We start from the raw sequence: 27,537 nt of genomic DNA on the forward strand, positions 1-27,537 counted from the left end.
GAAGAGTAACCGAAAGAACAAGCAAGACTGAAGACACTATGATGGGTTAAATAGCATCCTCCACATATTGATGTCCACCCAGAAACTCAGAATGTGAACCTAATTTGGAAATGAGGTCTTTGCAGATGTCATTAGTTAAGGATGAAGATAAGATCATATTAGATTAGGGTGGGCCCTAAATCCAATAAGAGTGTTCTTATAAGTGACAAAAGAGGACCCACAGAGAGAGACACAGAGAAGGCTATGTGAAGATGGAAGCAGAGATTGGAGTTATGCTAACACAAACCAAGGAACTCTAAGTGCCAGGAGGAGCTGGATGAGGCAGGGAAAGATACTCCTCTAGAGCTTTTGGAGGGAGTATGGCCCTACTGACACCTCGATTTCAGACTTTAGGCCTCCAGAACTGTGAACAAATACATTTCTGTTGTTTTGAAGCTACCAAGTTAGTGGTTTCTTGTTATAGTTTAGTTTCCCCAGGAAACTAAAATAGACTCAAATAAATATGTTGCTAATGGTGGGATTTAGGCTAGTGGGAAGATTTATTAATTTGTGGGGGGAATCCTAGCACCTGTATCTTTCCGACATTATAACCTCCCATGATTGTGGCGTAATTGATTTCTCTGTTATATGACGCTAGAGTCCCTGTAGAGGGTGATATTGAAATATGTCTTCAATGAATGAGCTGGAGATTTCCCTGTGCCCCACCCCCTTCAGCACCCCTCTCCCATCTCAAGGCACACACTCCAGAGCACTGTGGCCAGAGTTAATCTGCCAGCATTTTCAGTAGGTGAGTTGGGGAACAGATCTCTTTCTTCTAAGACTTTAAGAACAGATGTGCCAAAGAAGAGGCTTGAGACTCTGTCAAGACGTATGTATAACCAATGGATGATTTAAAATCATCTCACACCTGTAATGAACAAAAAGTTATTGGGGCAGTAACTATAATAATATTAATTATTATTACTATTGTTTTGAGACAGAGTCATACTCTGTTGCCCAGGCTGGAGTGCAGTGGCGTGATCTCAGCTCAGTACAACCTCCACCTCCTGGGTTCAAGAGATTCTCCTGCTTCAGCCTCCCGAGAAGCTGGGATTACAGGCGCCCGCCGCCACGCTTGGCTAATTTTTTTTTTGTATTTACAGTACAGATGTGGTTTTTGCCATGTGGCCAGGCTGGTCTCGAACTCTTGGCCTCAAGTGATCTGCCCACCTTGGCCTCCCAAAGTACAGGCATGAGCCACAGTGCCTGGCCAGTGACTGTAATTAAAATGTGTACCTGAAGTGTTAAACTCTCCGGCCAGTTGACTATTTGCAAATTGAAAATCTGCCCAAAGTGAACTCGGAAGTCTGCTCCTAGTGGCCGACTGACTGTCCTGGACACCTCCTTGTTGTTGAAGAGCACTTTTAAGTACACTGAGCGCTTCTTTACATCCTCCCTTCTCGAGACCTCCGCTCTGCAAAAGGAGATCATTCACAGTTGGAGTTAGTAATCATTTACTAAGATCACCAAAATATATGATAAATAAGAACTGAACAGAACAAGGCACACTGCAGGCAACTCTCCCAGTCATGTCAGCCCTCATTTAACCAGAGGAGCCACAGGTCTTGCAAAGTAATGTGGAATTTATGGAGAAGCCATTAACAGACACTGAAAAGGGCACAGAGGATTTAAGAACTAGAGTCCATTCATCGTTGTACTACAGTCTCCTCAGGTTTTTCAAGCAAGCTTTACATTTGTGTCCCAAAGTTTTAAGTTCATATATTCCTTGTTAACTGGAATAAATTCAAGACATAGGGGATAATAATGATTTATATTTGGGTAAGAAGTTTTATTCTAAAAATACAGCAGCATATTGTAGCAGTTAGATCAAGTTCACTTTTCCGAGATACCAAGTTTTTCTCAGTGTTTTCAGACAGTAAGTGAATGTTCAATAGATGCAGAGTATTAATAAATGTTCCTTATTTTTAAAGATAATCTGACTCAGAAAGTTAAAAAAAAAAAACAACCTGCTGGGCGCGGTGGCTCACGCCTGTAATCCCAGCACTTTGGGAGGCCGAGGCAGGCGGACCACGGGGTCAGGAGATAGAGACCATCCTGGCTAACATGGTGAAACCCCGTCTCTACTAAAAATACAAAAAATTAGCCAGGCGTGGTGGCGGGCGCTTGTAGTCCCAGCTACTTGGGAGGCTGAGGCAGGAGAATGGCATGAACATGGGAGGTGGAGCTTGCAGTGAGCTGAGGTCGTGCCACTGCACTCCAGCCTGGATGACAGAGCAAGACTCCGTCTCAAAAAAAAAAAAAAACCAACCTCACATTGGTCTTTAATTTTATTGTACATATGTGTACAGACATCCACCAAAAAATGCCAGTTATTGGTTAAGTCAATAGCAATTCAAGCTAATTAAGGAAAGCAAAAGGTTAGGGCATCAAAATTTGAAACAAGCTCAGGTTTTTTTGGGGGGTGGTAGTTTATTAAAAATTGTTCCATTGTGGTAAATATATATAACATAACATAATGTTTATCACCTCAACCATTTTTAAGTGTATGTTTCAGTGGCATTATGTACAATTACTATGTTGTGTAACCATCACCACTATCCATCTTCAGAACTTTTTCATCATTCCAAACAGAAATTCTCTACTCATTAAAGGGGGTGGTAGTTTTAACTTTTTACATGTCTGTAATTTAGACTTATTCTAGATGAAATAGCTCAAATTACTTCAGCATTTTTTTAATAAAGGATACTTCACAGCAAATTTGCAAGAAGTATCCAAGACACCCCAGACTTAGACTCCACTCATGAAAGATTACCAAATCAAGCCCAAATTTTCCTTTTAGAAAGCATGCTCTGTCATCACATATTTTGAACGTTCATGTCAAAATTATAGGGTATGGTACTTGTGCCTTGAAAACAGCTTACTTAGTACAGGGGAATAGTTTATGTATAACATCTTAATATGTGAAGTTGAGAGAACACATGAAAATGCACAAAAAGCTATAATTTGAAAATAAACATTAGAACATTAGCAGAACTTTGAAACCAAGACTGTCAGAAGTCTTATAATGACATCCTAATTAACTCCCACATTTTAATGAACTCAGAGGCTGACTGACTTCATTTGAATTCTCATTTTTCATGTTGGGATATTGAAGATTCCAGTGTACAATAGTCCCTGTATTCACAATAGATCTTCTGTGTACTAAAGAATTAAGTCTGGGATTTTGTGGTATTGATGATTTTAATGGACTCCCTTTAATTAATGATGATATACCATAACATGCATCAGAATCACTTGGAGACCTTGTGAGGACAGTTTTCTGGGCCCCACCTCAGGGTTTCAGGTTCAGTAAGTCTCAGGTAGAACTTGCGAGTTTGCACTTCTTTCTTTTTTAAAATTATTTTTAAAATTTCTGTTTAGTTGGTTGCCTTTAAATAATTGTCTGGCTAGTTTTTATTAACCTTTCTTAAACATATTTATTTCAACGTGAGGTATTAAAAATGTTTGGGGTATTTATTTATTCAATAGAGGCGAGGTCTCATTTTGTTCCCCAGGCTGTTCTCTAACTCCTGGCCTCAAGCGATCCTCCCACCTTGGCCTCTCAAAGTGCTGAAGTTATAGGCATGAGCCACCATGCCTGGCCTGAGTTTGTGTTTCTAACAAGTCCTCAGTGATGCTGATGCTGCTGATTCCAGGGCTATACTTTGAGAACCATGGCTATACAGTGAAGGAAAGAATAAATAGGAAATATAAAAATATTTTTATTATGTTATAATTTTAAAAAAGAAGATGAACTTATAAATGTATGTTTATGGATTTATTATATATACAAATGTATATAAATCAAGTGATGTTTCTCAAGTAAGAATGACTAGACATGTATTTTTATCAAATCTGGAGGGTATGCTTCAGATGGCCTGACTTAAATACAAGCTATAGGGCACACCCACAGTGTTTTGGGGGGTCTTCAAGGAGACAAGCTGAAATCAAGGAAGGGGCAAGGAGAGGCATCCATGCCTGTGCCAGAAAGGTGGGACATGCTACCAGTGGACCGAAGACTCATTGAGGTTACAGATAAGGGACTCAAATCAAAAGCCACACAGCCAGCCACTGTGAAGAGCAGGCAGAGATTTGCAACTGGGATGCTTCTCCTACAGGGAGCTTTCCAGCGCGCTCCTGAGTGGCCAGTGCACATGCATGAGGTAGGTGAATCAATGAAATCACCTAAAGTGGGCAAATGTCAGCAATTTCATGTGGTTCAACCTAATATTCATTCAGAGTTGATGATTCTCCTGATGCTAAAGTAGGTCAGTAAGTGTACACTCCCCATAGTGTGCATGTGCCCACATGAACATGTGTATCAGATGTCAGCCTCATTTATGGTCAGAGCATCCACTCACCTGGGGCACTGATCACTGGGTGTTACACTTCCCGCCAGGCTTAGCTCTGGAACCAGCGTGGGCTCCCAAGGCCTCCTCCTGCTCTGGGCTGCTCTCTCCCTCACCTCATGCTCTATCACTGCCCGATCAGTGGGCTCCGGAGGGGTGGGCTTCACAAGGTCCTCCTCAGGATGTGGCTCCTCAATCTCATCATCGGGATGATCTTCTGCTGCTTGTTTCCTTTTCTTCTTCTTGGCCCTCTGTTGGGTTTGAGGCAACATGACATCACACAGGAATTTTGGAATTTCATTTAAGAGCACAGTCTTCAGAGCCAGTTGGACCTGAATGCAAACCCCAGCCCCATTTCAAACAGATGTGTGTAATCAGGCAGGTCACCTGACCTCTCTGTGCCTCAGTTTTTTCATCTACAGAATGGAGCCCAGGAAATATCTACCAGGGCTGTTGAAATGAGACTGCTAAAATGCCTAAAAAGCATTTACCATATAGCCTAGTCCCTAGAAAGAGCTTAAAAATGGTAAGTATTCATGTGATCATTAATTTTGGTTTTCAAGGCTAAGGACACATCTTGAAATATTAAAATAAGGCATGTAAGCACAATGAGCATTGCAGGTCCACCTGATCTATTATTTGTTGCCCTTGGACTCAGTTTTGTAGGGTCATGTCCAAAAGTTATATAATTTTCTGAAGGAAACTCCAGAGCATCAATCCCTACATTTAATGGAATAATGCATGTAAGATACTCAGCACAGTGCTGGACACAAGCATTAGTGATTACTACATTATTACTTAAATAGTCACAGAGTGCTACCATAGCATTCTCTATGGACAAAGCTGGCTCTGGTATCAATCAACTGGGTGGCTTTTTAAGCAAATGCATTAGCCAGTCAATTCATTCATCCTTTTATCCCTTAGCCAGAGGACAGGGGAAGAGACAGAGGGAGCCACAGGATACCCTAGTCTGCCAGTCTGGTTTCCCCACTCCTGTACTGGAGGCTGTCCTCCCAGACCCTTCCTGGCCAGCCCTATTCCAGGCTGAGTGTTTGTTTACACACTTGCGCTTTCCTCCAGGCCTTCCACTGGTGTAACGATGTTCTGTACTCTTCCATCTTCTGTGCGTACTCCTCCGTATGCTCTTCCAACAGTTCACTTATTTCAGCTTGAATTTCTGCTTCATATGCTTCTTCATCTGCTTTCTGGTCAACTTTTTCCCTTTAAAATAATTTGTAGTCCCTTGGTTATTTCTGGAAATTAAGAGAGCAATAATAACAGCAAATACTTCTATTGAACTTGCCATGTGCCAGTTCCTCTTCTAAAAATATCACACATGTAAACTCACAATCCTGTGAGGCAGATGCTGTTATTATCCACCTCTTATACATGAGGTGACAGAGGCCCATAGAAGTTAAGTAAGTTGCCCAAGAACACACAGCTGGTGAGTGGAAGGGCTGAATATGAGCCCAACCCCCTGAACACTAAGCAGCCATGCCTCTCTGCGTTAAATGATCTCTGTGGTGTGCTGACACGGGGCCTGTAAGTTCTCAACTGATAGTGGTGGAAATTTCATTAGTTATTTTATTACTTCTTCAGGTCTCTGAGGAACTGCTTCATTTTGTTGCTACTGAGTCCCTGAAACCACTTTAAGTTCTAGGGTACATGTGCACAACGTGCAGGATTGTTACATATGTATACATGTGCCATGTTGGTTTGCTGCACCCATCAACTCGTCATTTACATTAGGTATTTCTCTTAATGCTATCCCTCCCTTAGCCCCTCACCTGCCGACAGGCCCCGGTGTGTGATGTTCCGTGCCCTGTGTCCAAGTGTTCTCATTGTTCAGTTCCCACCTATGAGTGAGAACATGTAGTGTTTGGTTTTCTGTCCTTGTGACAGTTTGCTGAGAACGATGGTGAAACTACTTTTTTGACTTTGGATGGAAGATTTGGGTTTTTCTTTGATGATTTTGCTTACACTCCACCAGGAGATCAGCCCAGTTCTGTTTCCCACAGTGTGTTCTGTAGGACATTAGTTCTGTGAGATGTCCCACCAGGAAAAGATATTGTGTCCGTATCAATGCTGGATTAAATAAGTGTGAAACGTTCCTTGCTGGTCATCTTTTCAGAGCCCTTAACATGTTGATGAACAGCATGGCTCTCCTGGTGGGCGGCGGCAAATATGCAGTGACTGCATCCATCCCACCCAGCACTTTGGAGATGGTGCCGAATACTGACTGCACTATTTTCCCCAAAGCAGTTAAGCTTTGTAATCCATTTTACAAAAACCTAGACAAGTGCATAGAGCTGACAAATATTTGCTTATGGACACATGTTGCCTGGAGTTTAAGCAGTTTACAGTCCCCCAAGGCACAAGCCCTTACAGCTCTCTAGGATGACTACCAAATAAATCACTTTGGATGCACAGTGGTACCCAAAATTTATAAACATCGGGGGAATTTGGCCTCAAAATTATGTCCCATCTCTGATATACAGAAAACCATTCACTTTTCTCATTGCTATTCAAAAGCATGAATAAACTTGAATAGTTTGTGTGTGTGGGAAAAACTATGCTTTCTCATAAGGTGGCTAGATGAATCAAGAACGTGAGAAAAGGGTTTTGGAAGATAGCTACTTATCAGGAGAAGGAGTGTTATGATCTCATGAGTAAAATGCCTGTAATTTAGTTTACCCTATAAACTCAAAAAGAAGGAGGGGAGGGATGGAGGGAGAGTTAGCAGCAGAGATGATGGGAGGGAGGGAGAGAGAAAATAATCTGGCAAGGATTTCTGTACTGCTTCTGTGGGAGGCTCAGCCTAGGAGATGGAATTCGAAAGCACAAACACTGCAATTTCTAGGAGACAGCCATTATTTTGTGAGGTAGCATATTTGAATTTGTCAACCAATATTAACTGAGCAGATACTAAGTGGCAGGTGCTCTGGTAGGGACCAGATATACAATGACAATAGGGCCCCTGCTCTCAAAGATCACACAGTCTTAAATACTTGTCCTGAAAACTAACTTTTTTTTCAATTTTATAATTACAGCTAAAGAAAAATCACAATTTGCAGCTATCTTTGGCTGAAATATGGCTGTTTTCAAAGCAATATGTCAGATAACTGCCTAAATTTGTTACTATTGTTAACCAACATTAACTGAGCAGATACTAAGCGGCAGGTGCTCTGGTAGAAACCAGATATACAACGACAACAGGGTCTCTAGTCTCAAAGATCACACAGTCTTATACTTGTCCTGAAAACTACCTTTTTTTTTTTTCTCGATTTTGTAATTACAGCCAAAGAAAAATCACAATTTGCAGCTATCTTTGGTTGTACTATGGCTGTTTTCAAAGCAATATGTCAGATAACTGCCCAAATTTGTTACTATTTGTGTCAGTATATAGGCACAACACTTATCCAGGTGAAACAATCAGAAAGGGACCAACACCAGCAGCATAGATGCTCTTGCATTAACACATAGAACATGGTTGTGTTGTGATAAACTGTACTCTTAAGCATATATAAAAGTCTAGTGAATTAGGTAGCAGAAATATTATCAAAGCTTACTTTCTCCACACCACAAATGAAGGTCAATTCCAAATGAATTAAAGATGAAATGTGAAAGCTAAAACTATAAAGGTTATAGGAGACAATATCATGGAATATCTACATGACTCGGGAAGAATTTCTTAAGAAGCATACAAAAAGCACCAATAGTAAAAGAAAAAAACGAATGTATTTTATCTTTTTAAAGTTAAGAATTTCTATCCATCAAAAAGCAACAAAAAGAGAGTAAACAGACAACTAACAAGTAGGAGAGGATATCTGCAATACACGCTACTAACAAATTCCCATGTTATACGCAGAATGCCTCCAAATTACCAAAAAAGATAACAAGATAAATAATCCAGTCCAAAAAGTGACCAAAGCCTTGAACAGACACCTCACAAAAGTGGAAATCCAGATAGTCAGTGCATGTACAAAAAAATGCTCACCTTCATGAGTAGTCAGGAAAATATAAATTAAAACATGTCAGCAGGTTGGCAAAATGTTAATTAACACCACCAAGTAATCAGCATGATATGGGTGATATGGACCTATGAGAACCCCCGTGAAGGCATGAATCAGCACAACTTCTGGAATATGTTTGGAATCAGCAATGTAAAGTTGAAATGAAATCTTGGGCACGTGTACCCTAAAAGACAAGTACAAAATTCCTACAGAAGTGGTTTCTGTAACAGTTGAAAAATGGAATAAACTCAAATGCCCATCAACGGAAATGGACAAGTTTGGCTATATTTGTATAACGAAGTATTATAAAGCAAAGAAATCTAACTACAGCCATGTGCTGTCAAGTAGATGAATCTCACAAACACAGTACTGAAGAAAAGAAACATGTATATATTCACTAAAGAATACACACAACATACTTTCAGGTATGTAGAAGTCAAATACAAGCAATATTAAACTATATATTCTTAGGGATTGCACATAGTTGGCAAAACTATAAAGACAAGAAAACAATGATCACAAAAGTCCAGGTAGTTGTTATTTTGGGGATTGCGGAGGATGCTATTTGGGAGGGGCTGCTCAGGTACGAAATGTTCTATTTCTTAACCTGGGAAGTGGTTATATGCATATTTATCTGTAATTACTTTTAAAACTGTATCCAAGTTTTATACATTTTTCTTGATGTGTGATATATCCCAATAAAATAATTTTTCAAAAAAGCCTACTTTCTCAAAACAAGTTTCAAGGGAGTATTTGTAAATCTCTGGAACTCTCGAAGGGATTTCATCTCTTTCCAAACTTTTATGATGGTCTTAAGCAATGTTCGATCTTTTTCTTGTTCAGCATCACGGAATTTTCTCGTTTGTCTGCAACATATAATAACACATGAGTATATATTAAAAAGTTAGGTGTGTTTGTTTGCAAAAGAAATTAATAATGCACAGTGATTGTATATTCAATTTGATAGCTACCATATTTTGAAACAAGTACAGAAAACTAAATACAAATGCAAATGTAAAGACAATAGGATGTCAACCTGTTTTGAGAGGTTTACTTGATTTTGTTCTCTTTAGGCAAATCTAACTTTAATTAAGTACTTAAAAAATTCGTATTAAAACTATGCATCCTTCAACAAATAGTCACCTTTGAAGGTAAGAAAATAAAGGCAGTTCTCATGGACTAAATTATTATAAACATAGCAAAGTACACTGCTGTTCTAGTTAGCAACAAATACATTTAAAGTCTTTCTATGTTAACACAAATCACAAGTTCCACACTGAGGAGATGAAGTATTGTTATTGCATGCCTTGGAGATTTTCAATATTCACTGTATTACCAATATTTTTGGTTTGATCTGAAGAGGTATCATTTGAAAATTCTTTCCTCTTTATTTTATTTAATACCTTACTTGAAGTTCTCTTTATAAATGATAGTTATGTTTAGATCCCAAATGCATTTTATTGCATAATGAGACCATTATTAAATTTTTGAACAAGTGCCATGAGTCATTCCAGGGAATTTAGAAGTGTCTAAGAGACAGAAGATATCTCTGTCCTCAGGGAGTTTATAGTTTAGCTCAGGGGACAGACACATACATAAATGATATCAGTGTGAGGTTTGTCTAAGAAAGTATCATGAGAAACCAAGGATGTAGCATTTCACAAATTAGCACCTCATGACCTCCAGAAGGCAGGCCTAAGTCTGGAGGTTGTACGTGTGATGATTTAGTGGTACAGAGAAATAAGGGGGTCTAGGTTTCTAAGATCAACTGGTAACTGTAGAAAAGGAAGATGGCAGAAAATGATAGTGGTTAGGTAGTCAAGATCTGGGACTCTGGGAAGCCCTTAGAAAAGCAAAAAAGCAACAAACTAGAATAAGAAACATTCTCTTTGAGGAGCAGTAAAACATTGTGGTTAAAGTTGCAGTTGTTGCAACCAGACTACCCAGGTTTGAATCTCAGCTCTACTATTTACTAGCTGGATTGGATAAGCTACTTCCCTTTGCCGGCTCACGTCTGTAAAATGGGTGTGGTAGGAGTTGACCGTACTGGGTTGTTGGGAGGAGGTAATGAGATAATCCGCATAATGTGCTTAGAACCTTGCCCGATACCAAGCAAGAGGCCCACAAATGTTATCTGTCACCATCAGGTGATCAGTTCGTCTCCAATGCCTTTAGCTGTTATCACCCCTGCTTCAGTTTTAAAAACCACAATATAAAATTATTTTACTAGTTACATGACACCTTCAGGCTTTCTGATATACTTTCTACTTTCTTTTTTAGTACCTAAAAATAATAGTTTCCCAGAAATGCTAAAAAGAGCTCTTAGCAAGAAAAATTTGCATACAAGCTAAAGAAGCAGAAAATTACAAAATAATATTTAATTAAAATTTGTGACCAGAGCTGGAGAGGAAGAGGGAAAGGCAATTTTGATTAGGGAGTTGGCAACAGTTTTCTGAAACCTGATGTAGATGGGGTCTAGACCGTGCAGTGGACTCCTGCTCAGAGATGACACTCTGGGAGCCACTGGCATCTGGATGATGTTTAAAGCCAAAAAGTGGATTCATTTCAGGAGAAAATGCAATTTTAAACAGGATTAAAAAGAAAACAACAATAACACTTGAGACTCAGAACATGTATAAGCTGGACAAAGGGGAATGATGGTCAAAGAATGATGAGAAGGACAAATGGCTGGAGAGGGACGAGGACACCCTGGAGAGGGTGGTGTGTGGAGATGCAGGATGTCCTGACAGGCAATGTGTGGGGATGGTGTCTGCGTTCAAGCACTGAGCAGGCCGAGTGGTTCCATTCCACTTTCCCAGGTGGAGGTCCCCAGGGGCTGTGGCAAGATTTGCTTCAGAGGAAAGGTGGGCACAGGAATGAGACAGGATAAGTTGGAAATGGGAGAGAGTGGAGATAGTATGAATAGCAAATGTTTACCTGGTGTTTGGCCATGAAAGGAAATATAGAGATAAAATGGTAGCTGGATGGGGACTTGGGGTCATAGAATTTTTATGTGTTCAAGACTGAGCACATCTGAGGGCAAAGATCCTACAGAGAGGTTAAGTAAAATGTTCCTATGTTGCATGACCATTCATATTTTCTTCCTTCTATATCCTGGTTCCCGTTCAGAGGACAAGGCATGTAGTCATGATGCTGCTATGGAAAATAAAATGGAAAATGCTTTATGGTGCTGGCCTGGGTTAACTGCGGCCAGTGGAGGGCTCAGCAGATGCTTGAGGTGGGGAGTTCTTGGGGGTGGCTGATCAGATCCCAGGGGGCTTGAGGAAATGGATCCATGTGATGAAACATCCAGCAATAGATCATCTGCTTAGAAATTGTTTTACCACCTAGTGAAAAGTCAGCAAAGGATGGAAATCTCTTTTACTGGGTCAGAAATGCTAAATCTCAAAGGCTTTCATCTCCAGGGGCACAGAATTATTGTAATGGGTCTGCTGTCCATGACTCCGCTGGGTATTGTCTCTAGATCTCACACACAGTTCTGGTGTTTTTCAAATAGTGACTAATAAATACAGTTCCATATAAAATCACATTTGCTTTCAGAATAGCTTTTTGTCACTTTTTTCCTAATGTATGCCAAAACAAAAATTATTCTCACAAGGAAATTGCAATATGTTTTCCTTTTAATATAAAAAATAATTTTTATTTAAAAATATACTCCATACTTTTGCAATTATAGGTTACAAACTTCACTAATTTCTACTTTGCTGGAAGAATTTCCAACTCATAGCTAGACTGTAAAAAGAAAAGTATACATTGAAATGCCTTCATTTATTATTTCCTGTTCTAAGGATTTGTTCTGTGGAAGTACTCATACAAATATAATATTTAGGAATTTTAATTACAGTAGAATTTAAATAATAAAAAACAGAATAGAAATGCAAATACATATCAGTTGAGAATTATACAAACTACAATAAATCTACATAATGCCAGACTTTAAACCATGATGTAAATCTACATGCACTGTGACAGGAAAATGTCTAAGATGCATTGTATGTAAAGAAGCAAGTTGCATATGATTCATGTTGATACCTGCAGATCTGATTCAGTCATTTTAACTGTGGTACAGAAATTCACTGTAAGCCTATACCAAGATGGGTTTACTCTGCTACTGGGTTATTTCTAGTGGCTTCCTTTTTTTTTTTTTTTTTTTGTCAAGATCTCACTCTGTCACCCAGGCTGGAGTGCAGTGGTACCATCCTAGCTCACTGCAGCCTCAAACTCTTGGGCTCAAATGATTCTCCTTCCTCAGCCTTCGAGTAGTTGGGACTACATGTATGTACTACTATACTCAGCTAATATTTAAAAATTTTTTGTACAGGCTAGTCTCAAACTACTGGCTTCAAACTGTCCTCTCACCTTGGCCTCCCAAAGTGCTGGGATTACAGGCATGAGCCATCGTGCCCAGGCTGTCTTACTTTTGAGTGATGCTGTGCATATCTTTGCACATGTCCCCATGTACATGTGCACACATAGCTCCTTAAAGAACATCTTGTATCTGAATCAGAATTGCTGGGTCCAAACTGATGAGCCTCTTCAACACTTTAGGAGCTAGGGCCAAGCTGCTCTCTAAAGTGGTAGCTGTAGCAGTTTTCCCTTACACCTGCAGAGTGACCATTTCCCTCATCCTCATTCACATTACTGGACTTCAAATACTGTGTTAATACGATAGATGTATTTCATTGTTTTATTTGGCATAATTTCACATGTATTCGTTGCATTCAGAAAAAGTACCTGGAAAAATAAACTCTAACAAGTGCACATCTAACAGGGGAAAAAAAGTAGTTACACTTAACAAACTTTACTCACCGAATTTCAGATTTATACTCATTGATGGTTTTTTGGATGGTGTCAAGAGACGAATGAGGTTTTTCTGGATCAACACCAGTCTGAACAGCATTTCTTAGAGCTTGGAGCTTAAAAAGATATGGATACAAGTTTTGAGTTACACTCTATTCCCTACTGCAGTGCAAGTGGACCCACCCACTTATCCTGGGCAAAATGGTGCCAGCAGTCTATGAATGGATGTTCAAGCATCCAGCTGTCTCCAGACTTTCACATAAATGAATTATGATGGAGAACTGTTTCATCTGTTCTTGAAGAAACTGGATTAGTAAAGAATAGTGTATGTCCATCCTTGTTCCATAGCCCAGATAATCAAGCTGCTCATGAAAATATTATTTTTATGTGTGTATCTTAGAACCAAGTTTTCTTCCAAAGCTAACAGTGGGTTTGCCTGGGTCCAGGACATACGGTGGTATTCTTGTGATACAAAGAAACTATAAAATTACAGACTCGTAAAACAAGATATTGTGAAGTTATCTCTTCTTTGGGCAGTAAGGTTTTAAAGTCAGGGCATGAGACTAAAATTGCCTATAGTCAAAATTACCCACAAAAATCCCATGGGATAGTGTCACACTGGGAATAAATCCAAATTCATAGCCATTCCTTTGACCATCAGTTGAAACAACTGACTTGTGTTTAAGTGCCACACTATGGGATAATAAATATAAAGATGAGAATGTTTCTAACGATAGATAATTCTCAAGCCACCAATGGTTTCAAGTTCTGAGCTCATGTAAGCAAGTAATAACCACATATCTTCCACCTAACACCCACTTCTGGTGGGTGCTGTAGTGTTTACAGAAAGCCTTCTGTTTAGGGCAAGTGTGTGCCAATAAATTTGTACACATTACATGTATACCAACTCTGTCTTTCCCTTTGTCTCTAGCTGGATAATGCATCACACATCCTAGACAGAGGAAACATGTGAAAGAGGGGCATGAACATTTTGCTGTTAGAAATTTTCATTGTTTGGGCTCATTGGAAGAACCAACTCCATTGACAATCATTATGGAAGAAATCACATGTACCTTATCAGTAAGAAATTTTGCCTTGTTTCTCTGGTGTCTTGCAAGGTACTGGTCATATAACTGGGCCAGCTTGGCTGCCAAAACATGCTCTCGGCTAAAACAGGGATGATGAGTGAAGATTAACCCCGAAATATCAATGTCCAGTTGGAAATTTCCAGGATGGTCTCCAGATCTGATCATATGCTGACTACTGTGAACATACTTTACTGCCTGCCAAGGAGAGCAGAGTGTAGACAGAACACAGTTAAAGCACTTACTAGATAATGATTCTCTAATCCACAATGGGAAAACAGTTAGATGCAAAATACCTTCTATACTGGACCAGTCAGGTGAAAAATGCTTGATTACCTATTTCCAGGTTTTAGAGGCCAGCTCTTTTTTGAATAGTTGAACAGTAAAATGAAAGACTGGGAGTTAGAAAAGAAACCATTTCAATCTTGCTTTCCTAAGTCTTTTAGGTTTTATTACTCGCCCAAGTCGTAGTTCTAATCCTTTTCATACAGACTATCTTGTTTCTTGGAATCTTGGGTTTTGTAGGTGGTGACCTTGAAATTCTTTGAATGGGAGGAGCATAGATTCTAGTTCAAATCGATCATTATTTGGATCCCGGACATACCCCATGTATTTACATTTTAAAACATGTGGAGAAGGCTTCCTTTTGTAGACAGCAGCAAGAGACATTTACCTAACTGAGCATCATGCTGGCACTCAGTCTTCATGGGGAGGAGAGATATTGGTTTGCAAAATAAGAGTGGGGGCTGTGCAGCTGAGCCAAGCGTGTAGAAAACAAAACAGAAGTATCCAACAGAAATTTCTTGGATCGTTTGCTATATAATGTATCAGATACATCTCTTTGCTTTTCTTCCGTAAAATCTTCAAGATATTTACTTTGATTACTGCAGCTACTGTGGGTGGGAGCTCAAGGGTGGAGAGGAAACATCTTGGATTTTGTGCCTTTATTTTTTCTCATTATAAAGACTGACTACAGTAAGGATACGGTGGTTGAGACATCACTTGATCCTTCCTTTTTGCAGAGATGAGCTATTTGTCTAGAAAATGATAACGTATTTATTATTTTAAATGATAATGTGGCATAAATAAATTATTTACAAATCATGAGCTTAAAGGAAAATTGTAAAAATTCTGATCAGAATGGAAGCTTTTATCTTCCCTAAATTATGGGTAACATGTTCAGCAACTCTTCATTTAATTATTTTGCATGATATTATGTAAAGATGCTAGATCTGGGCTATGAGCCTTGGATTCTAGGCCTGGCTCTACCTTGAAACTGCTCTGAGACCTCGGGCAAGTCACTATACATCTCTGGGCCTCTAATTTTTCATATGTAGAAATAGGAGGCTAAGAAAAAAGATTAAATTAGCATTTTGTAGATCACTAGGTATCATATCAGGCATTTCACATGCATTATCTCATTTACTCAACAAAGATTAATGGATGTGTACAGTGTGGTAGAGCCTGTCTTTAAGCAGCAATCAATTTAGAAGGGAAAACAGCCCTAGGATCTAAAAGCATGAAGTCTGGGATGTGTAGATGGAGGTAGGGAAGCCCAGCCCAGAAGAGTGGATTCCAGCATTAAAATCTTATGATTATAAGATTTGAACAGATTGTTTTATTTTAAAAAGGCCCTTGTAAAACTGGAATGTGTTTACCAATATTTTAGGCTCAAATCAGGATGAATTAACTATACTGCAGTACTTTCTGGAATATACTGTATTTCCCAAATCTTCATTAGCCCACATTACAATAATTGCTGGTGGTCTCTGCTTTTTGCTTAGCCCAACCAAGTAAAAAAGCTTCCAGGACTCATTGCAGCCACTGGGCTAGACTGCTCAAAAGACCCCAACTCCCATACTATTAGAGAGAAAGACCTCTAGTTCCTTGTCTCTTCGTTGTATCTGTTCCCTTTCTTATATATTGAGAACTATTATGAACGCAGTAGCAACAATTGCTTTCAAGAATCTTCACTTGGATTTATAGGAGGAAAAACAACTGGGACATGGATCATCTTCCACTGGTCTTTTGCATCTTATGAAAGCCCTGGGTGGCCTTTAAGAGATCAGATCTGGTCATTAATTTAACCTACACTTCAGACTGCAACAATGGAGGGCCATTTTTTTTTTCTCTTTCATTCAGGTAAAAGTATTCAGTTATAAACTGCATTAATATTAGAAGTTTTTAATCTCCATGTGACCACCCTTTTATAATCCAGATTACCTGGATTAATTAAAAATTTCCACCTCACAAATATATGTACAACTGGACTTCAAACCACAGACATAATGGAAAATTCCTCTCTAATTGCTTTGCAGCTGCTCGTTCTTGCCTTGCCTTGCCTCTTACCTATGGGGTTCCAGAGTTAATGGGATCACTCAGGGTGTGGCTCTCATACACTTCTTGGTATGAGTAAATAACATGGGTAGAGTGGTTCTATTTACTTGTAATGTAACTTAAGTCACCTGTACTTTGCACCGGCTGCCACAAATCTGCATTAGCCTAAGTTCCAAAACTTGCTAGTGGTCTCTGCCTTAGGCTCAGCTCAACCAAGTATAATGGTGTTTCAGGACACTTAGTAGTCATCGGGCTAACCGGATCAAAAGACCCCAACTCTCTTCCTATTAGGGAGAAAGACACCTAGTTCCTTGTCCTTTTTTTTGTTGTTGCATCTGTTTTCCTTTCTTATTTATTGACAACTATCATAAACACAGTAGCAATAATTACTCCCAAGGAGGGATAATATTTAGAGTATATTTTAACTTTAAAATTCATTTGATTTTTTAGTCTTCAACTGAAAACCGAAACTCTAAGAGTTGATGAGTATGGATTATCTATTGATGTCCTCAGCATGTGCAGAGATGCATACCAAAGGAGAAAAAAAAATTAAAAACTGTACAGAAGACCAGGTGCAGTGGCTCACGCCTGTAATCTCAGCCCTTTGGGAGGCCAAGGCGGGTGGTTCACGAGGTCACGAGTTCAAGACCAGCCTGGCCAAGATGGTGAAACCCCGTCTCTACTAAAAATACGAAAGTTAGCTGGATGTGGTGGCGGATGCCTGTAAGCCCAGCTACTCGGGAGACTGAGGCAGAGAATTGCTTGAACTCAGGAGGCGGAGGTTGCAGTGAGCCGAGATTGCGCCACTGTGCTCCAGCCTGGGCAACAGAGTGAGCCCCTGTCTCAAAACAACAACAACAAAAATGTACAGAAAATTAATAATCATTGGTAAGTTTACAATGCAAGTTTCTACATTTGCCCTGAGAAAATAATAGCAGCAAAGTCTGGGTCCACCTCAGAGCCTGCAGTAGATTCTAGAATTATTATTCTGGTCTTCCCTGGGAAGCCTTCTCATTTCCCATCTTCTGGAAACACGCCATGTTTCCTGGACATGAGGTTAGTGCATAATAATCCACTTGCCACTGACTAGAGTTTATTTTTTGGTATCGATAATGTGAACCATGGGGAGAAATATGATTCTTTCCTTCTGGAGTTGTTAAGCTTAGGCTATCAAAGGACACATCCCCTAATATGTAGAGACTTCTGTCCTGCCTGCAATTGCAGAGAATGAGGCCCGCTAGTATTCAAGACGAACCAGAGAAAGGAGAGGTGGAAGAGAGGCCTGCTGGCATCAAATCCCTGCTCCTAGCCCCTGAGATCTTGTTTCCTAAAGGTCCTCTTTCAATTTATGATCTATTCCCAGATCCTTTCCAGTTTTTTGAGCCATTAAGTTCCCTCTTTGCTTAAGCTAGTTTGCAATGGGTTTCTGTCATGTGCAACCAAGAGAGTCCTGTGTAGTGCAGTGCTTAGAATGCAGGAGATTAACAATGCTTTGGTGAAAAACTGGTGAGAATAATGATGGGAAAGTGACACTTTTATCTAGTAGTACCTCTGCAGGAGCTTGGAATCATGACACAGTCCTCCAGTGGGTATGCAGTTCTGAAAAAGGGGGGCTCCTACATGTTGCAGGGGCTTTAACACTTGCTTCCATTTCTCTTTCCAGCCAAGGCACGAAGTCTCTCTATGGCCAAGCTAAGGTTGCTCCCTCTGTATTCCCAGAATTTAGCACAGCTAAGAATATAGTAGACTTTTAGTTAAAGATGGAAGTAATAAAAAGGGAAGGAAGGAAGGAAGGACAAAGGAATGAGAGAAAGAAGAGGGATGTTTGTACTGCTTTACTGCTTTTCAACAACTTTTGTTTTTTTTGAGATGGAGTTTTGCTCTTATCACCCAGGCTGGAGTGCAAAGGCATGTTCTCTGCTCACTGCAACCTTTGCCTTCCAGGTTCAAGCAATCTCCTGCCTCAGGCTTCTGAGTAGCTGAGATTACACCCACCCACCACCCCTGCCTAATTTTTGTATTTTTAGTACAGACAGAGTTTCACCATGTTGGCCAGGCTTGTCTTGAACTCCTGATCTCAGGTGATCTGTCCACCTCGGCCTCCCAAAGTGCTGGGATTACAGGTGTGAGCCACTGCGCAGGCCTGCTTTTCAACAACTTTAACCCTACTTTGCTATCGTGATTAGGCAAACTGTATTTTATATTGTTTATGTTTTACCTGCAATGTCCTATCTAGCATTTTAATTTTTTACTTTTGCACTAATTACTTCTTAAGATGTGTTAAATTGTATTCTTTCTTATTTGATGTTTAACAGTTTTTCTTTGCATGACAGCTAATTCCTTTTTGCATTTTTCTATCTTTAATTGTCTCATCTCAATTTAAGAACATCCTAATATTGAGACAATATTAGGAACAGAATATTTCACTTTTAAAAACTACTTTTTTCCTCCTCTGTTATTAAAAAAAAAGTTCAAAAAAGCAGAGCTGAATACCAACTCCCTTCTAAATAAAACTCTTAAATTCTCTAATGGGAGGGTGCACACTCCATCATTTGAATCAATAGCGTAGTATTCCTAACCAAAGAACAACTGGGCTTGACTCAAACGGGTGATCAGTGCTGGTTGATCCTGCTGGGTGAAGTTAGCATCAGACCCAAGCGCTCTGAGGCGTAAATTCATCAAGGCTCTGTTAAGGGCCCAAGGAAATGCCGACTTTTATTTTCTTAACATTTTTCCTTCTATGTATGTCTGTATGCATGTATTTTTTAGAGACAAGGTCTCGCCCTGTCAACCAAGCTAGAGTGCAGTGGTGTGATAATAGCTCACTACAACCTTGCACTCCTGGGCTCAAGTGATCCTCCTGCTTCAGCATCTTGAGTAGCTGGGACCACAGGCCTATGCCACCACGTCTGGCTACCTTTTTATTTTTTGTAGAGGAAGGGGGTCTCACTATGTTGTCCAGGCTGTTCTCAAATTCGTGGCCTCAAGCAATCCTCCCATGTTAGCCTCGCAAAGCTTTGGAATTACAAGTGTGAGCCCCTGCTCCTAGCTGTAATTGCCAACTTTTGATTTGGCACTCTGACTTGGTTTTCCATTATGTGGATGCCAGGACTAAACCAGAACCTAAGAAAAGCTAGTATTTTGCAGGAGAGACAGTGAATCAGAGAGAGGCATAGAAAAAAGGAATTTCTTTTAATACACGCAGCAAAATCATTTTAATGACATTCAATTTGCACTTTTATTGAGGTATTTCTATGTGGCAGGCACACTGCTAAGTACGAGTTAAGAAGAAGACTATAACCCAGTTCTTGTCCCTAAGTCACTTTCAGCATAGCCAGAGAGAGAGAAAGAAAATGGATTAACAGTACAAGAGCAAAACAATCTTTGCCTGCCGACCTATTTCTTTGCTCTTGCATCATGCCGGAAACTCCTAGGTGGAAGGTCTGTTTGGAAGTAAGACTGAAAATAGAGGCTGTAGGCATTTACTTTTTTTTTCTTAAAGGCAAGCCTGTTTCATGGAATAATGGAAGAACTATTTTTGGCAAGAGACAGTCTGAATAAATGAAGGAAAAGGTTAAAGTAAATAAATAAAATGGTAAAAATGTTAATTGCGAAAGAAAAGCACTGTGTTTTGAATAATTGGAAGGTTACATAATTACATTTTTAAAAAAGACTGAGGTATATAACTCAACAATAAACTTAGTAGGTGACCTGTTATGGAATAACAGATAGATATAATTTAAGTTAATCCCCTTTGCTTCTTTCATGTGCAGTCTAAGACATTCTTCATGTTTTGTTGTGTTCAAAGCATAGCCCTCCAATAAATGCCCTTGGAAGATGTCAGCCCCTTTAGCCTTCTTCCTTCTCTAACTTCCTTTGCTCTGTGATGCTTTATGACAAGCCCCTTTCAGTAGAACTCTTTTTTCTTGACTTTCCTATATCTGCTCGTATGATAGGAAGATTTCGCTTCTCAAAAGTATTGAAAAGAAACCCTCTGTCCTTCTCTACCCGCCCTTCCAGCCCTACTGGCTGCTTCCCAAGAGAGAAGGAAGGACATGTCTGACTGGAGAGTCAGCTGGAACCCAAGATCCTTAGTCCAGGTTACCTGCAAAGCTAAGCAGTGGCCCCTGGCTGTCCTGTCTTAGCTGTCTCCAAGGAGAGGTTGTTCACTGGCCTGCATGGTCTGCTTGGCACTCTACCTGGTAAATACACCAGAGCCGCTCAGCTTGTGTCTAGATAGGGAACAAAATTCATGAGAAATGGAACAGGAAACCATCTGGTCTCCGGTTCAAGTGGCTTTCTGCCATCTGGTTTTACCCTTAGTGCGAGGGATATCTGGATCCCTCTCTGACTCCAGTGTATTTCCAAGTTGGTTTAGAATTTTAAAAGGAGACAGATGAGATCCATTGGATCCCTCATGCCCTACCCTCCACATTAATTACTCTTCTGTTTTCTAACTTTAACCCATAATTCAGTGTTCATCATATCTGTGTTTAATGGAATGGATGGGTGGATGATGATACAGACTGATGGATTATTCAATAAATGCGTAAGTTGATATTGTTTTGATCACTAATTATATCATGTATTTTCGTCATGTAACCAAATAGATGATAAATTCCTCATGGACTGGAACTTATCTTTACCCTTGTTTTGTAAATCTGCTTCCAGGATCACATTTCTGTACAAAGCAGCCATCCACTGATACTTGTCTGTAATAATATTTTAGAGAAATTTATAATTTTTAAAAAGGTCATACTCATATATCATCTCAGTACTCATGATGACCCCATGAGGGAGAGAAAATGATTATTATTCCTATTTTTCAGTTAAGGAAAAATATCCAGAGAGGTAAAGGAATTTGCCCAAAGCTGCAAGCTAATTAGTTAGTAGGATAGCAGGACTGTACTCAGTCTCTGTCTGGGCCTGTGTTTTCTCTGTTCATCATTCCTCTTTATAGAAAAAAATGATGATTGTTATACACACCCCATTCTGTTTCACATGATCAGTGCTGAATGTTACAAATTTAAAATTACACAGATTTCTGAAGGAGGCAGTCCCAGTGATATGGTTTGGCTGTGTCCCCACCCAAAACTCATCTTGAATTGTAACTCCCACAATTCCCTCATGTCATGAGAGGAACCAGGTGGGAGTTGATTGAATTATGGGGGTCAGTCTTTCCTGTGCTGTTCTTGTGATGGTGAATGAGTCTTATGAGATCTGATTGTTCTAAAAATGGGAGTTTCCCTGCACAAGCTTTCTCTTTGCCTGCTGCCATCCATGTAAGATGTGACTTGCTCCTCCTTGTCTTCCACCATGATTGTGAGGCCTCCCCAGCCATGTGGAGATGTAAGTCCATTAAACCCCTTTCTTTTGCAAATTGCCCAGGCTCGGGTATGTCTTTATCAGCAGCATGAAAATGGACTAATACAATAAATTGGTACAAGAAGTGGGGTACTACTGAAAAGATACCCAAAAATGTGGAAGCAACTTTGGAATTGGTAACAGACAGAGGCTGGAACAGTTTGGAGGGGTCAAAAGAAGACAGGAAAATGCGGGAAAGTTTGGAACTCCCTAGAGACTTGTTGATTGACTTTGACTAAAATGCTGATAATTATATGGACAGTGAAATCCAGGCTGAGGTGGTCTCACATGGAGATGAGGAACTTGTTGGGAACTGGAGCAAAGGTGACTTGTTATATTTTAGCAAAGAGACTGGTGTCACTTTGCCTCTGCCCTAAAGATTTGTGGAACTTTGAACTTGAGAGAGATGATTTAGGGTATCTGGCAGAAGAAATTTCTAAGCAGCAAAGCATTCAAGAGGTGACTTGGGTGCTGTTAAAGGCATTCAGTTTTATAAGGGAAGCAGAGTATAAAAGTTCAGAAAATTTGCAGCCTGACAATGTAATAGAAAAGAAAATCCCATTTTCTGAGGAGAAATTCAAACCAGCCATAGAAAGTTGCATAAGTAATATGGAGCTGAATGTTAATCACCAAGACAATGGGGAAAATGTCTCTGGGGCATGTCAGAGGTCGTCACAGCATCCCCTCCCATCACAGGCCTGAAGGCTTAGGAAGAAAAAAATGTTTTCTTAGACCAGGCCCAGGGTCCCCATTCTGTGTGCAGTCTAGGGACCTGATGCCCAGTGTCCCAGGTGTTCCAGCCATGACTAAAAGGAGCCAAGGTACAACTCGGGCCATGGCTTTGGAGGGTGCAAGCCCAAGCCTTGGCAGCTTCCACATGGTGTTGAGCCTGCGAGTACACAGAAGTCAAAAACTGAGGTTTGAGAACCTCTGCCTAGATTTCAGATGATGTATGGAAATGCCTGGATGGCCAGGCAGAAGTTTGCTGCAGGGGCACGGCTCTCATGGAGAACCTCTGCTATGGCAGTGCAGAAGGGAAATGTGGGGTTGGAGCCCCCACACAGAATTCCTACTGGGGCACTGTCTAGTGGAGATATAAGAAGAGGGACACTGTCTTCCAGATCCCAGAATGGTAGACCCACTGACAGCTCGCACTGTATACCTGGAAAAGCTGCAGACGCTCAACACCAGCTCTTGAAAGCAGCCAGGAGGGAGGCTGTACCATGCAAAGCCACAGGGGTGAAGCTGCCAAAGACCATGGGAACCTACATCTTGCATCAGCGTGACCCGAATGCGAGACATATTTACCCAATGCCTGTACCTCCATTGTATCTAGGAAGTAACTAACTTGCCTTTGATTTTACAGACTCTTAGGCAGAAGGGACTTGCCTTGTGTCAGATGAGATGTTAGACTGTAGACTTTTAAGTTGATGCTGAAATGAGTTAAGACTTTGGGGGACTTGTTGGGAAGGCAATTACTGATTTTGAAATGTGAGGACAGATTTGGGAGAGGCCAGGGGTCAAATGATATGGTTTGGCTGTGTTCCTACCCAAATCTCATCTTGAATTGTAACTCCCACAATTCCCAGGTTTCGTGGGAGGAAGTGGGTGGGAGGTGATTGAATTGTAGTGGCGGATCTTTCCTGCACTGTTCTCATAATAGTGAATGAGTTTCACAAGATCTGATGGTTTTATATATGGGAGTTTCCCTGCACAAGCTCTCTTTTTGCCTGCCACCATCCACGTAAGACGTGACTTGCCCCTCCTTGCCTTTTGCCATGATTGTGAGGTCTCCCCAGCCATGTGGAACTATAAGTCCATTAAACCTTTTTCTTTTGTAAAGTGCCCAGTCTTGGGTAGGTCTTTATCAGCAGCATGATAACAAATTAATACACCCAGGAAAGCAAGAGCAATGTAATTAAATATGAGGGCAGGCAACTGTAATGACAGCCAGCAGTTACTAAGCTCTGTTTTAGGCACTTATGTGGATTACCTTATTCAATTTACACAGCAAGTCTAGGAGGCAGACCCTGCTATCGTGCCTGCCTTACAGATGAAGACATTGAGACTAATGGCCAAGTTCACCCAGTGAATGGTAGAGCAAGGGCTGGAGTCAGGCAGTTGGTTACCAGACTTAGGAAAATACGATATAAAGGATTTGCAAGGATAGAAAATCTCCAGTTATATAATAAAGAGACAACAAATGGGAAGTGGTCCTGCAGCAAATGTGAGATGACAAGAGAAAAGAGAGGTCAAAAGAAGAAAAATAAGGGTAGCTAACCTGGATGTGTGAAAAAAGATGCAGACTCAGTCATTCCTAGCTAGGAAACTCACTCCTTGTTTAAGAAGGGATTCATTGAGTATAATTAGACTTACTCTTACGTAATATGCCTGATGTTTGTTCTTTATGTGTAAGATAGTGAATTATTTTAAAAAATTAAAGTGGAATGTTATAAACATAGCACCCCAAGCTATTCAAAAAGCAAAGCACTTTCAATTTCATGTAATAAAAGTGGAGAGAGGGGAGTGTCTACCTTTTTATATAGTGTTTCAAGCTCTGCCTTAATGCTCTGCTCCTGTGTTAGTACTGGCCGCCTTGAAGGAAATGGCTTGATGGGGTTTGGCAGAGCTAGGATCCTACCGTCATCTCCAAACCATCTTCTTTCCTGTAGGTGAAGCAGAGAGAATGACAACATTTTCTTCTAATTGAACAGAAAATGGTTTACAACACAAACAACGTTTCTTGAAACTTCTGTGTCAACATATATATTTCATGTACCTCCTCCCCCAACAGAACTGTAAAAGTCTGTTTCCATTAGAAATCAAGTCTTCACTAACACCTCTCACAACTGATTTAAAATATACACCCTGGCTCCCTAAATAGTATTTTAAAGAACTTAAATGAATGCTTAAGAAAAATTTATTTTCTATTCATTAAACATTTAAGAAAAAAAAAAAACAACACAGGATAAAAACTCAAAATTGAGACTATTCTACCTATGGATAATTTAAAAATTCTGTCAAGTACAAAAAGGTTGCCAGCATCTGGTTTAGCAGGAAAAACACAGATTCAGCTAGCAAAGATGGATTTTGAGCAGTTGAGAAGTTATGTTATTTGAGGATCAATAAATGTACTGAGAGAGAAAGTTAAAAAAAAAGTTGAACCACTTTCTGTGGATAACCTCAAGAGGAAATGAGTACAGTGGATGCAATGACTGCCCTGTTAGGAAAATAAAAGCTATGTCTAGTGCACCCAGGCCACACTTGGGAGCAGAACGTGCACACTTACGGGATCCTGCATCAGCAATCTGTTCTCCATGATGTTCTGATTGGTGCGTGCCACCTCTGGTCTTACCCCAGTGTAAAGGCCTTCATCTTCCAGGAACCTGGGCTGTACATTCTCAGGAAGCTTTTTATATGTAGGGACTAGATAGTTTATAAATAAATAAAACATTAGGACCAATCTAAATATCTCAAACTGCATTTTGGTGAATTAATCACTAGAGATTTCATTTATGTTTTTAGAAAATGCAAATTTTCCAAATTAATTTTTAAAAGCAGAACCAAGGGAAAGATGAATGTGCTCACTTATAGGAGTATGTTGTAGAATCAGGTATTTAAAGAAAATACCTAAATAATTTAATATGTAACTCATCAGTGTGGCATACTGAGAAGAAGGTAGTATTCAAATCATAGGACGAGGGACAAGTTTTAGCTTTATTACTTTTCAGCTGGGTGAACTGGGGCCAGGCACTTCTTTGAACTCTCTCCTCCTGTACAAAAGAGATAATAATCTACTTAACTGGGCTTCTGGGAGAATTAAATGAGGTAAAGTATGAGGACGTGCTTTGTAAATGAACAAGTTTATTTGAGTGAACGTGATCATTACCTCATTTATTCATTCACTGCTTTATTCATTCATAGAACACATCTTTACTGACAGCCTCCTTGTGCCAGGCACAGATGAGACTCTGGGAATCCAGGCCAGTCCCCTGCTGCCTTGGAGCTTGGATTGTAGTAGGAGTGACAGGCAGCAACAGGAAGCAAAGGTCTCTACAAGATCACGCCATAGAGGAGCAGGAAAATACACAGGGAATGGTGACTTAGGGAAGGGTGGGGATAAACTTAAGATGAAAGAAAGGCTGTTCTCATAAACTCTCAGCCCCTGTAACTGATCACTGATTTGATAAAAGGGTTCCCACAGTACTTTGGTGTATCTTCCACTAGTCTATCAATAAGTGTTTGTTGAATGGATATTTTTCCATGTTCTGTGTTTTTGTTGTTGTTGTTGTTTGTTTGTTTGAAGATATTTCTTGATTGTTAAATCAGATTAGAAACTGGAATCAGATCTGGAGATGAGGCATCCTTATGCACTAGCCATATTTCATTACAAAGTAAGTGACGATTTCTAAACTGAACAAGAAAATAAAAAGAGCAAGTACCTGTCTGCCTACTGGGTATGAAGAGCATTTCTGTTTCCATCTGCAGCCGATCATGAACGCTTTCATAATCTGCAGGTCTGACTGCTACAAAATCGTCAGCCATGTGATCTAAGCCCAATAGGAAGTCCTCGGCATCGTCACCATCAAGCAGTTCTTCCTCATCCTGCATAATGTTAAAAAGTAACAAGAAAGAATCATGCTAAGATTCTTAGTTAGAAAAATAATTAACAATACCAAACTCATGAAACTTAACATTTCCTACAACTTTATCTTTTCCTTTTATAAAAAATGAAAGCATAGAACTATATAATCTTTCATATTTAACAAGTGGGTTTAAAAAAAAATTGTTTTGCACTATTCTGCACACCTGGAAGATGTCAAACTCAGAGATGGCTGTTACAGAAGAGAAGTGGTAAGCAAAACAATCAAAATCCCAACAGATCTGGCCTCCTTTGAGGGTGCTTACTTTTGGCCATTTATGTAAAGAATTGGGCTCACAATTTATGTAGCAGTTTAACCTTCCACCTGGCACTAAACCAAGGGAAAAGGCACCAAGTGTATAGGTGCACAGTCTACACACCCTGTTCAGACTGCCTGGGTTTAAATCCCAGCTTCACCATATACTGTCTGAGGAATTTGAAACTGCTTATTTAACCATCTGATCCTCAGTTTCCTCACTTATAAGATGGTTATAGTAATAGAGTTTACCTCTAAGCACTTTGTGGGGATAAAATTAAATGATGCACTTAAAAATTCAAAGCAAAGAGGCTATAATCACAAATGTTGGCTGACATATATTGATTTTGTTTGGATATTTTCCAAATATCTTCTCCTCCTTCCTCTTTTTCTTTCTCCTTCTTTTAAAAATTTAAACCTGGTATCCATTTATGAGCAACATCTTTTAAAATCCTGTGAAGACTTTCAGGTAGCTGAAGACAACGATGGCAGTCTAGCTACTTGCCTCTTAATATTTCCTCCCCATGTACACGAAACAGTAGGGAAAGAAAAAGGGAATCTATGTAGAAACCATGCTTTTAACTTAGCTTGAAGACAGAGAATGTCGAAACATCGAACAAGTGAAAAGAGA

The 27,537-nt window shown here is 39.9% G+C and overlaps 1 protein-coding gene across 1 annotated transcript in view; it reads right to left on the reverse strand.

Moving 5' to 3' along the window:
• The window catches only part of CC2D2A (coiled-coil and C2 domain containing 2A), a 140,526-nt gene that overhangs the window by 59,262 nt on the left and 53,727 nt on the right, over positions 1 to 27,537 (reverse strand). The window contains exons 8-16 of the mRNA XM_011984135.1: positions 26,451 to 26,613; positions 25,298 to 25,434; positions 24,543 to 24,674; positions 14,296 to 14,505; positions 13,232 to 13,338; positions 9,127 to 9,267; positions 5,453 to 5,609; positions 4,401 to 4,639; positions 1,276 to 1,453 (exon numbers count right to left, since the gene is read on the reverse strand). Coding sequence (XP_011839525.1) covers positions 1,276 to 1,453; positions 4,401 to 4,639; positions 5,453 to 5,609; positions 9,127 to 9,267; positions 13,232 to 13,338; positions 14,296 to 14,505; positions 24,543 to 24,674; positions 25,298 to 25,434; positions 26,451 to 26,613 — 1,464 coding nt within the window. The remainder of the gene's footprint in view (positions 1 to 1,275; positions 1,454 to 4,400; positions 4,640 to 5,452; positions 5,610 to 9,126; positions 9,268 to 13,231; positions 13,339 to 14,295; positions 14,506 to 24,542; positions 24,675 to 25,297; positions 25,435 to 26,450; positions 26,614 to 27,537) is intronic.

This window comes from Mandrillus leucophaeus, unplaced genomic scaffold, assembly GCF_000951045.1.
Source record: "Mandrillus leucophaeus isolate KB7577 unplaced genomic scaffold, Mleu.le_1.0 Scaffold261, whole genome shotgun sequence".
Classification (NCBI taxonomy): domain Eukaryota; kingdom Metazoa; phylum Chordata; class Mammalia; order Primates; family Cercopithecidae; genus Mandrillus; species Mandrillus leucophaeus.